General features: G+C 39.1%; 2 protein-coding genes across 5 annotated transcripts in view; one reads left to right on the top strand and one right to left on the bottom strand.

Annotated features, from left to right (window-relative positions):
• LOC121917438 (oxysterol-binding protein-related protein 1-like) overlaps positions 1 to 12,698 on the top strand; it is a 102,243-nt gene that overhangs the window by 14,045 nt on the left and 75,500 nt on the right. For all 4 annotated transcript variants that reach the window (XM_042443404.1, XM_042443408.1, XM_042443407.1 and 1 more), the window contains exons 2-5: positions 7,260 to 7,382; positions 10,008 to 10,093; positions 11,172 to 11,246; positions 12,207 to 12,318. In XM_042443404.1, the coding sequence (XP_042299338.1) occupies positions 7,260 to 7,382; positions 10,008 to 10,093; positions 11,172 to 11,246; positions 12,207 to 12,318 (396 nt within the window). The remainder of the gene's footprint in view (positions 1 to 7,259; positions 7,383 to 10,007; positions 10,094 to 11,171; positions 11,247 to 12,206; positions 12,319 to 12,698) is intronic.
• The window catches only part of LOC121917440 (protein IMPACT-like), a 97,732-nt gene that overhangs the window by 49,154 nt on the left and 35,880 nt on the right, over positions 1 to 12,698 (bottom strand). The gene's annotated exons all lie outside the window — the stretch shown is intronic.

The following is a 12,698-nucleotide window of genomic DNA, read 5'->3' as shown; positions in this document are numbered from 1 at the left end:
ATCTCTAGCAATTACCTGGAAATTGCCCAAGGTTGCAAAGCTGGAAGGGTCAGGATATAAATTTCTAGGTTTACATTTTAGGGCAGGTTGGGGTTTAAGGGGACAATCTCATGCCTGTATGCAAAAACTGCCACTCCTGGATGCTTCCAGGGCCAGACATTTTGTTGTTGTTGATTTGTCATCATGGAGTTATTATAACATTATAACATACTCTTTTTAAAAAAGCTGCTTTGAAATGGAACCGGTTTAGAACGATGTTGGAAGCAGTGATTCTGTAAGAATGGATAAAGAATAATCCAGTGAGTTCCCGAAATTTCAAACTGGTTGATGGAGTGTAGTTTGAGCCTATGTGCCAATAGGAACTGTAATGAAGCATGTATGTGAAGGAGAAAACATTATTTGTTGTTAAGTACCCTCAAGTCAACTCCAGCTCATGGTGACCCTATGGATGAGAATCTGGAAGACCCCCTGTCCTCCACTGTCCTGCTTAGGTCCTCTAAATTCAGGCTCGTGACCTCCTTGGTTAAGTCTGTCCATCAGGCGTTTGGCTTTCCTCTCTTTCCTACTACCTCTACCTTTCCTAGCATTATTGTCTTTTCTAATGAGTCATGCTTTCTCATGGTGTGGCCGAAGTACAACAACCTCAATAATAATATGGTTTATTTATATTTCCCTCCTCTCTCTATGGATTGAGGCAGGATTGCAACATTTAAAAAATCACAAAAACAATAAAAATACAATTAAATCCTAAACCCTTCTCCCTATAAAATCAATACAAAATTCAACAATTAAAATAAACACATTGAAAACGTGCTCTGTGATAGTTAGATGGAGTGGGGTCATTAAGGATAGATATGGCTATCTTACTCCAGGAGGTCAGTCGGGGAAGGCCTTCTTAACAGCCTTCTTGAAGGCATCTAGAATGGTAATAAGATGGAGCTCCTCCAGCAGGTCATTCCACAATTCCGGAGCGGCAGAGAACAAGGCCCTCTGGGAAGTTGCAACTACAGTTGTCCCTCCATATTCGCTAGGGTTAGGGGAACAAGACCCCTGTGAATATGGAAAAAACCGCAAATAACAAAAAACACTGTTTTTACCTGAGAGGACACCTCTCTAGGAATCTCTGGCCTGTTACAAACTGCCAAAATAAAGCTGCTTCGGGTCTCTTTGGAGGTATGCTATTTAAATGATGCATGCATCCTAAGAATCCAGAAGCTGCACCAAAAGCTGCACTCCAGTGCTTAGGAATGGAGTGTGGCTTTGGTGCGACCTCCAGACTCTTAGGACCCATGCATCATTTAAATAGCATACCTCCAAAGAGACCCGAAGCAGCTTTATTTTGGCAGTCTGTAACAGGCCTCTAGGTCCTCCAGTGCAACTCTGTGGTCAATGTCCAACATACACTGACCATAGAATGGCACTGGAATAGCTACAAATGGTCTTTCAGTGCAACTTTTAGTTAAAGTTGACCACAGAGTTGCACTGGAGGACCTAGAGATTCCTAAAGAGAATGTATTAATGAAATCTGTGAATAATCAAAGCCGCAAATATCAAAGCCGCAAATGTGGAGGGATGACTGTAATCTAGTCTTCTGCGGCTGGAGTAAATTCTTCCCAGATCAGTTTGATCATCTTGGCTCCCACGGAAAGATCGCACTTGATCTTGTTTGCCTCTTTGGTTGTCCACAGTATCCTCTGCACTCTTCTCCAGCACCACATATCAAATGAGTTGATTTACAGTCAGCCCTTCTTATACACGGATTTTTTATACACGGATTCAAGCATACACGGTTTGAAAATGTTCCAAAAAAGTATAAATTTACCTTGATTTTCCATTTTTTCTAAGGGACACCATTTTGCTATGTCATTATATTTAATGGGACTTGAGCATACACGGATTTTGTTATACACGGGGGATCTTGGAACCAAACCCCAGCGTATAACAAGGATCCACTGTACTTCTTAATGGCTTTCTTCAGTGTCCAGCTCTCACATCTGGAAATGACGATAGGGAATACAATGGCTCTGACTTCAGTGCTCCGTTGTATATCTTTACACTTTAGGCTCTTGTCTAGTTCTTTCATAGCTGCCCTTTCCATTCCTAGTCTTCTTCAGATTTCTTGTCTTCAGTCGCCATTCTGAACATGGTTTGATCCAAGGTATGGGCTCTCTTTATTTCGATTTCCTCATTGTCTAGATTGAATGTATGTAGATCCTCTGTGGCCATTATTTTTATTTTCTTTATGTTCAGCATTAAACCTGCCTTTGCACTTTCTTCTCTGACCATCCTTAGTAATTTTTCCAAGTTGCAATGTTTTCTGCTAGTAGTATAGTGTCCTCTACATATTTTAGATAGTTGATATTTCTTCCTCATAGCTTACCCCTCTTCCTTTTGAGTCTAAACCTGCTCTTTGTATTATGTTTTCTGCATACAAGTTGAACAAATAGGGTGATAGAAGGCAGCCTTGCCTGACCCCTTTGCCAATTGGGAACCATTGCATTTTTCTATATTTTGTTTTAACAGTAGGTTCCTAAGTACAGATTTGTCATCAGGACTGTCAGATGTGATGGGACTCCCATGTCCTTAAGAGCCATCCATCACTTTTTAGTTATATAGGCTATTTTTCTACATTGTAATTGTACAAGCAGAGTGTAACATGAAACTTTTAAAAAGTAATCAACTTTCGTTATAGTTCAGAGATATTCTTTCAGAGAAAGTCAAGGTTTGCTTTTTGCTTTTGTTTTTTTTTAAATATTTTGAATCCGTGGATGCTCGAATTCATGCATTAAAAAATCTGTGGATATGGAGAGTCGACTGTATTTTACAAACTTTAGTTCTTCTTCACTATTTGTTTATGACACTCGACATTTACTGAAATTTATTACTGGCAAATTCAGACATTTAAGATCATTCACACCTTTCTCTCTTGTATTTGTGATCTGTGTCCATATTGGTCATGCTATGGCCATTTAACTTTGACATGCCTTAAATCACAGAAATTTATAGACTTTAGATGGGAGATAGAATGGTCACTTGTGGAGGTATTGCCCTTATTTGCCTCCTTGTTTTGATCCCACCGTCATCACAGGCACATTTTATGACAGCATGAGACCTTCTTGGTGGCTACTCTCAGGCCATGGAATTCCCTCCCACAGAAGGCTAGCTGGCCCCTCTCTGCACTCCTTCTGCTGGCAGGCAAAGACCTTTTTATTTAAATAGGAGTTTGGTCATTAGCTGATTGCTGTAGAAGACCTTTTCAGTGAGAGAGCGTGCTTGTGCATATACAAGAACACATTATATTTTTGTCTTAATTTTCATGTTTTATGCTTTGGAATGTTTTTAATTAATACTGTTTTTAATAGAGTAGTTGGCTTAATGTTTGTTTGAATTTTTAAAACTGTTTTTAGTTGTATTTTGATTTAATCTATGTTGTGAGATGCCTTGGGGGAAAAATGGGGATATTAAATAGATATGCTTTTATCATTAGTTTTTAGTTGTGATAGCTGTGCATCACCTTCAATATTGGAGATTGTATGCTGCTCAGTTCCAGTAGCTGCAGAGTACAAGAGGGAGGACATTACTACAGTTGGCCCTCTGTATTGACAGATTCAACCATCCAAGCTTGAAATATATATTTAGTCAGTCTTTCAAATCAACAGATTTCTTATCCACAGATTCAACCATCCATGGCTTGAAAATATTAAAAAAATACATAAATTCCCAAAAGCAAACCTTGATTTTGCCATTTTATATTAAGGAACACCATTTTACTACCCCATTGTATATAATGGGATTTGAACATCCATGGATTTTGGTATCCACAGGGGATTCTGGAACAAAACCCCAGTGGATACCAAAGTGTATGTTTGCTTTCTGCTTATGGGTGCTCTGTAACATGTGGGTGGCCCCTAGGGGAATGGGACACTGGGCTTGATAAGCCATTGATCTGATCTAGCCCAGCTCAATATGAAATAATTTTAAAAAGATCATCTGAATTATTGCCTGCTGATTTAAACCATTTCAAGAAAGTAGAACAGATTTTGGAGTCTTATGTCAGGTATAGTATAGCCCTACTTGTTGTTATTGTTAGGGATGATGGGAGTTGCAGCTCTTCTTCTGGCTTTCACTCTCACCACCCTGGTCAGCGGAAGAACAACCAGTTTGACCAGTAGCTCTGAGAATTGGCTGAAGATGTCTTCCAATCTTCTCTGCAGTCTGCTGGTTCTTGTTCAGCTCTCAAGACACCAGTCAACACAGTAGTCTTCTTTAAAAAAGATCTACTTTTATTCTAATATATACAGTATGCACAAAACAATCCACTACTCACAAAACTCACACTACTATACTCCTCAATACCCACAAAAATATTGTCAAACATTATTGCTTATATAGACATTTGTCTTGCTATTCATTATACAGTTGCCACCTCCTGGGCGTGTACATACATTATGATTGACATACCATACTTGGCTCAATCTAGCCCTCACATTGCATCATACATTACTGTCCACTCAATGACTCTCAGGTGATATCAATTTGCATCTTTTCACTTTGTCATTGCCTCATATGTCCTTGGCTTTCAGGACCTTCTAAATACATTACTTACAACACCTGTGTGACAATTCAATAACTTTTGCTGTGTCATGTTACTTTCAAATACATTCATATACATATTATATTTCTTGTGACTATATATCCCATGTGGCTTTTTCCTGACAGTTATTGTGTGCTTTTAGGTTGTTTCTGACTTATGGCAACCCTAAGGTGAACCTGTCACTGCATTTTCTGGAGCTGAGAGGGTATTATCATATATACTCGACTATAAGTCAAAGTCATGTAGAAGTTGAGGGCAAGTTTTGTGGCCAAAATTAAGGATTTTCATATGATCCGTGGATAAGTCGAGGGTAAAACTTAAGGATATGTAACAAGAGATATAAAGGACAAAGCAAAGAAAAAACGATGCCAAAGAACACCACCATTTTCCCATCCAGGCTTTAAAGAAGGTCAGAAGCATAGCAGCAATGGAGGAAGCAGAGGGGGCTGGTGCTTCTTTTAGGTTTTCCCAGGATGGACTAAACTCTCACCATTCACTCCCCATAAAAGGGGATAGTTTCTATTTTGATAAGAGTTAAAGTACAGTACTGTACATACACTCACCCATGGATAAGTCAAACCAGCTTTTTTGGGTCGATATTTTGACTAAAATTTTAGACTTATACATGAGTATATACAGTCCATGTCAAAGTCACCCAATTTGTTTCCATGACCAAGCAGGGAATTGAACCATGATCCTCCAGAGTTGTAGTCCAGTGCTTGAACCAGTAGCTCTTATAGCCCTGCAAGATCACACTAAAAGTCAATTTATTTTTTCTCTGCCAGATACTTGTGGAATGTCTAATGCAAGACACGATGGCTTTGTTCATGTTTTGCTAACTGAAATCACTTACAATACTTAGAACTGCACTGTTTATTTCCTGCTCCTGATAAAGAAGTGGGTAGATGAGTTCTATGAATTAACAGATATTTTTGTGTCATCTTAAATGAGTAGGGGTCTACACTGATGAAGTTGGGTGCAGGCCACAATAATATGTGGCAAAGAAAACCTGTTAGGTTTTTGAGATGCCATAAGATGCTTGTTATTCCTTGAAGTATCTCTTCTAGATTTTTTTTAAAATTCTATCTTTTGAGTGGCATAAGATTTTTGTCTATCTTGTGATGGGGTTTTTTAACTTTAAAAAAAAGAGATGTGGCTTGCCTTCAGGCTCTGGAAGCATGAGGCTTAATTGTAGCTGCTCTGTTGAGCCCTTTATGATTTTGCATCAGACATGGTTCTCCCACTACTTTCCAGATTTCCTGCTTAAAATGTGCTGTTGTCTTGTGAATTCTTAAGGAATTAATGGGGAAAGGAGAAAGGTAACATTAATACTCCAGAATGTTAAGACACTTAACAGTATTTCAAGATGCTAAAATATAGCTGTGTCTATTGCTTTTTACACTTTATTAAGCAAGCCTCCCTAAATAATATAAATGGGTGTATTTAAACTTTCTGCTTCAAGTGATTTGTGTAATGGGACTTTCATCCAGATAAACTCATAGTTCATTCATTTAAGCAGCTATCTCGCTCAGATACTGCTCACCAACTGATATTCTTGCACAACTGAGAATTTCATTTAGCAAACCAATCAGTCATGCATTATTTAACTAGTTTAGGCTACAAGCCTAAATTATTCTAAAGACACCAGACTTTGTCTGATCTTTGAATCTAAGCAGGGTAAGCTCTGGTTAATATTTGGATGGGAGACCACTAATGAATACCAGGCTATATTATTGCCTATATACTTGCAAACCACCTTAGAGTATTCCTTGCTTAAGAAAGCCCTATGAAGTTCATGGAGCCACCATAAGTTGGCAGGTGACTTGGAGGCACACACACATAGACACCAGTTCAGGTTGCTCATGCTAATTCTAAAAATTTTGGATCAGAATGAAGAGATTAATTTCTGTGTTTATGCTAGGTCTGCTGCAACACATATCTGAGGCCTGACAGTTAAGTATCTGAATCTACAGTATCTGAGTGATACTTCTGAGAGGATGGATGACATTCCAGTTGCACTGTTTACAAATACCTTTCCAGTGGCAACATTTCAGGCCAAGTCTGTGAAGTGAACCTGAATGAGGACATATGCCATGCTACTGCTGGGTCTAAAACAGTCTTTCCTCCTGCTTTCGTGGGCATTATTGTGTCATGAATGTGTGACTACTTATGAACTTCTTGGTTCATAGAACTAGATCTAAATGCTCTATTTTAACTAGGCAACCATTGGCATCAATAGATGTGTGCAGCCAGAGTTTTGTTTCTAGATTCCAACTAGATCCCAACTATCCTGCTGAGAAATAGTTCTGTGCAGTTATTGCCTCATTGCTCTTGCTTAATATTTCCTGTTCTAGCAGACTCACAGTACTACTTCTTTGGTTGCTTCTCTTTAGTTTCCACCATATCAGATGAAGACAAATTCTAATGGAGTGAACTCTTTATTAATCTTAATACATTCAACGAACTCTGATGTCATAATTATCTAATACTGTTTCTGTATTTGGGGTTTGGTTTTGTAGCTGTTTGTATGTGCCACATATCCTGAGCACTGTTTTGAGAGCTGTCTTGTTTGTGAATGATAGCTGCCTTAAGCACTAATTTAATGGAAAATTAGGCTGTAAATTTTTCAGATAAATACAATGAAATTGCATCTGTATTTCTGCAGAGATGAACACAGAAGCAGAGCAGCAGCTTCTCCATAGTGCAAGAAACGGAAAAAGTGAAGAAGTCCGGCAACTTTTTGAAGCCATGGATAAGGGAGAGGTTACCTTTAACATCAACTGCAAAGGTTAGTAAGGATTACCTATCAGATTATACCTGGGAAATGGAGAGAGGTTTCATTGTAGCCATTTTTGTGTGGAGACAAAGTTGCTTGAGAGACATCAGCACCTCAGTTGTGGAACCTGCTTCCAAGGGAGATGAGATTGGCTGTTTCCTAGTTTTGGTTTCGATGGGCAGTAAATATTGCTCTCTCCTGCTTGTCTTTTTAATTTGATAAAATGCTCTGGTGCTATATAGCAACGAGTGTGGAAGCTAGGATCTATGGGCCACATGAAGCCTCAAAATTGCTGAAATTTCCAAAAAACTGAAATAAGCCTCTTGCACCCTTTAGGGTGGGGTAGGCAAATTGTCACCTGCAACCCATGCACAGCCCATTTTTATGCCCCCATCAGCCCTCACCTCCCTAAGCCCATGAATATTTTAAATAATTTTTGGCATGTTTCAGGGGCATTTTTTGCACCAAGAACATGCAGAGCTACCCACCTCAGTGTGTGAAAACGTGGATTTACCTTCCACATAAGTACTCTGGAACCTTCTGTTATCCCAAAATACCTCTGTTTTTCTCTTCAGTTCCTCTTGAAATGGCAATAGGATAACTTCCTGTCACCATTTTGAGAAAGGTTGTAGAGAAAAATAGAAGTATTCAGGCTTGTTGTGAGGGTGTGGCCCACGGGGGGGGGGGGGGGGGGGGGGTGACTGGCAAGGGGGAAACTAGTCCTGGTTCCCAAGCAGTTGCCCATCCCTACTCTAGGATGTGATGCGGTAATTGTCATGCCAAATGTTTTACACCCAAGGGAGCTTTTTTCATACCTGACTCTCAATTTTGGTTTTAAAAAAGGCCCCATTCCTGGACCTGAAACATAGTGAAATTGTCTCCCACATCCACAGAGGTCACAGGGAGCCATGTTCAGTCAAAGAGGGGGGAAATGAGGGTGAGGGGTGCAGAGAGTAGGGCAGCTCTTTGAGGCCTGGCAGAGGGCATGTGCAAATCCCAGATGTGTGACGTTGTCCACCCTGCTGTACAGTGTTAATCTTAACTCTGCTCAAATTTTATAGAATAATTTTCATTGCCCTAGTGAACTTTGTGCTTCCTTGTCGCTTATGAAATCTATCACCTTTTTATTGTGTGTTGCCTTAAGCATCTGATGGGGAAAAGGTGCAATTTATACATTAAAAAATAAATACATATACTATACTTGGAACTCTATTCTTTCTAGAAGTGCCTGCAAAAGCAGCTTTCAGGCAGTGCTTGGGTGAATTTTAAAATGTATCAGTGTTGGCATATCGCGAGTATTTTGAACACTACAAGCCAAATATAGCGTGGTGTGTAGCTGCTTAGGTCCTTTGTGGGAAACAGCTTATTTAGAGAAAATTATAGAATAACAGCAAGTCATACTGCTCCTGTTGCTCTGCTATTAGCAAAATTATCAATTACAATTTGAAAAATGACTTGATGGCTATGACCTACTTTCTTGTAAATAGTAAGCAAACACAGCTGTTTTAACTCTGTTCTTTCCCCCCTGTGCCTTCACAAAGCCTTCCCTATGCTGGTACCTTCCAGATATATTGGTCAACAACTCCCATAGTTCTCAGAAATCATGACAATCAGATGGCTATGGTTGTTCACTTGCCTCAGCTTCTCTTTCTAGGCTGTATCTTTATAGATATGTTGCACATAGAAAATCAGTTAGGGAGAGTTGAGTTTAGAACTTTGCTTCCTCAGCTCTAGTTTTCTATGTGGAGGGGTACTACCTGCTCCCAACGTGAAGGATGTTTAATTATGCATGTTTTTTCGTTCTGAATGATACAGCCCTTTATTACCACTCCAAGAATTAGGTCTTACATGGAAGAGGAAAAACCTCCTGCTATACAACAAAGCTAAGAATAGCTGCAGTGTTTGGTACAAATTACCTTTATCTTGGCCTGAAATGAACAGATGGCTGTGTCCTGTTCATAAACCCTTGTTCTATTTTCATTTAGATTTTGTTCAATTCTTGTCTTCTGAGAGGACTCTCTTAAGAATTATTTGCAGTCTCTTTTTGTATTATAGAGTACTGAATAGTCTCATGCTGGTTGTACATTATGCCTCCTCACTTTATATTCTAACAGAAAAGTATCTGAAAACACCTGATGCTAAAAGCCTAATATTGTATTGCTGAAAAAAAGGGTTTTGATCATAAAAGCATGTATCCTAGAATTCAGAAGAAAAAAATTATACACATGCATCTCATTAGAAGACAAGCTTATGTAACATAAGTTCCACACAATTAGAGTAAGTAAAAGAATCACACAGTGTCTGTATGTCTTACATTATAACAATAATTATGTGAGATTGGCTTAACTGAATGACAGCATCCCCAGCCCAGTCCCTCCTAGGTTTAACTAAAAGAGAGCCTCCACAACCTGCTTCCTCCAGATGCTGGTTGATAATAATGGAAGTTGTAGATTGAGCAAATTGAGGAAGCTTGTTCTCAAGGGTGGCAGAAACATAGTTCATGTCAGACGTGATCCTAAACTGGTGTCTTGGATAATCTTTAAGGATCCTTTTCCTTTTTCCTAGATGTATCAGTTCTTGACTACATGAAAAGATGATTCAGTGTTGATTTGACCCATGTTAATTTGTACCTTCTAGGCACAAGCAAGTCAAACCTGGGCTGGACTCCTCTTCATCTTGCATGCTACTTTGGGCATACCAGTGTTGTCAAGAATTTGCTAGAGGTATCACCTTTAACTTGTTATTTTCTACATAATATTTCTATACCATCAAGAGCACTTGGTTTAGTTAAAGGTTTTTCAGCACTAAATTTAGTGCTGTAAAATAAATAACACGAGTTCCTGAGTCTGAAAGCTAGGGAACCAAGATGGAACACTCAGAAGCTCAGGAGCCTTAGCCTGTCACAGACATCTGGAATAACCTCCTGCCTCTTAATTTTGAATTCTGTATGGCCATGTAATTGTTAAAACCACATAATCCAGTTAGTTCTGCTGGATGTTTAGCTCGATGTGACCTCTTAGTAACCCTTTTGAGAAAAATTGAACTGGTGCCAATTTGAACAAACTGGATTAAAGGTGATGCTGAGGTAGAGTGACACACTGAATTGTTATCTTCCCAATACAGAAAAGCTTAGAGCCCAAATTAGCTTGTGCATGGCTGTGAAGGCAAAAGCAAATAGACATGGAAAGAGGAGCGTGGTCAAACTGACTTCCTTCTGAAAAGATTGAATTCCTTGTAAATGCCACCTGAAATAAACTACACTACCTAAATTCACTGTTTAGAAATATTTCACTGCAGACTAAAGCTGCCTCACATTATCCCCTGTAAAACAAATTCCAAATTAGAAGAAACCGCCATTGAAACAGTTGCATTATATGAATGGTCAGAATCTAGACCTCAAATGAAAGTTCAACAGATCTCTGTAAGTACTTCAGATTGGGTAGCCTCTATCTATTCAGAATACCAAAAGACCTACTTTGCCTTAAGAAGGTTTTTTTGAAGAAGGACTGAAATATTAGGTCTCCTGGGCAGCATCCGCACAGCAGAAATAATCCAGTTTGACACTCATGGCTCAATGCAGTGGAATTCTGGGGTTGTAACTTTGGGGGATATTTAGCTTTCTCTGTCAGAGAGTTCTGGAACCACAGGATTCTATAGCATGGAACCATGCCTGTTAAAACGGTGTCAGACTGGATTATTTCTGCAGTGTGGATGCAACCAGGGTGACTGATTTGTACCAACCTTATTTTAGTAACGTATTGACTTGGATGTCAAACTCTACTGAACAACCTCTCTTTATAGGCTGGTGCTGATGTAAATGTTCTAAATGATATGGGAGACACTCCACTGCATCGTGCAGCCTTCACTGGGCGCAAGGTAAAATGAACATGTTTAGTCTAGTGTATAGAACTTAAGTTCAGAGGTACACCATTTGTCCATATGGCCTTTTCTGTATTACAATATTATAGATAATGTATCATTTTCTGACTTCCTGTTTCAAAGTTTTTGTGTTACCTTGTCAAAATGTCCTCCAGTTAATCTTGATGTGACATTCTCTTTCCAAGATGACAATTTTCAGAGAGAGAGTGGAAGAGCTTTCATTATGAAAAGAAAGAAAGAATCGTATGGTATCTTTAAGACTAACCAATTCATTCCAGCATAGGCCTCATTTACACTACATAATATTTTTGTGTTGGATCATTTCGAATCGATGGAGTGATTGACACAAATAGATGTTCAGACTATTGGTTGCCATGATCAAACCTGCCCATTTCAATTTAACCCACTTCATGTTCACATTAACAATTGGATCGATTAAAAATGGAGTCTCCATGTGCAATGTCTCAAGGATGATCGTATCACAGGGAACCGAATCCAATCAACATGTTCACACGTGCGTTGAATCGAATCATTTATAAAGATGTGATAAATGCCTCGGATTTGGGGGGAAATGGTTTAACCGGGTTTAGTGCTGCCCCCCCTCAAACTGCGTTGGAGAAATTCGGCGCCAGTGTGAACAAGGGCTCTTTAAAATGGTTTAAAACAGTTTATTATGTAGTGTGAATGAGGCCATAGGTTTTTGTGGGCTAGTCCATTTTTTTAGATCAGTCACTCAGTCACTTTATATCCTGCCTTTTCCTCAAGAGTGAGACTTAAGATGCATAAGATGAAAGCTTACAGTTGAAATAAATTGGTTAGTCTTAAAAATGCCCCAAGAGTTTCCTTACTTGCAAAATGAATGTGTGAAATGAAGCAAAGCGAAACAAGAAAAAAAACCCTAATCTGGATAAAGCAGGGAGGTCTCCATAGATAATGGATACTGAACTTGTCTTTCAGGAGGTGGTTCTGCTACTTTTGGAATCTGATGCTGATACTTCCATTGTTAATGGGAATGGGCAAACTGCAAAAGATGTTACACACAATAAAGAAATACGAGAGATGCTAGAAGGTATCAATTCTGTATCAAATATGAATGTAAGAGAATTGGAATTCCAGTAAAGATGCTCTTCAACTGAAGAATCTAGCTTCAGTATGTAAAGTGGTGATCTCTTATTCCTTTGATAATATTTTGACAAGGTGACTAAATATGTATTGCCATTCAGAGAGGCTGCTTGAAACTGTGCCTGCATGGAACATGTGTGTGGCCTGATCAGAGCCTGCTATAAAAATTTTCTCTCTTGATACAAGGAATATCTTGGTGATGGAGAGAAAACTGCTTGGGAGGGGCTGGTTCCCATAGTAAATCTCTGCATGCCAGCAGTTTGCTTATGGTTGCATCTTGCTGTGACATCCATACTTTGGCTTGCTAGTATGGACTCACAGTGTGAT

This window comes from Sceloporus undulatus, unplaced genomic scaffold (assembly GCF_019175285.1).
Source record: "Sceloporus undulatus isolate JIND9_A2432 ecotype Alabama unplaced genomic scaffold, SceUnd_v1.1 scaffold_18, whole genome shotgun sequence".
Lineage (NCBI taxonomy): Eukaryota > Metazoa > Chordata > Lepidosauria > Squamata > Phrynosomatidae > Sceloporus > Sceloporus undulatus.
This window is presented reverse-complemented; position numbering and strand designations above follow the sequence as displayed.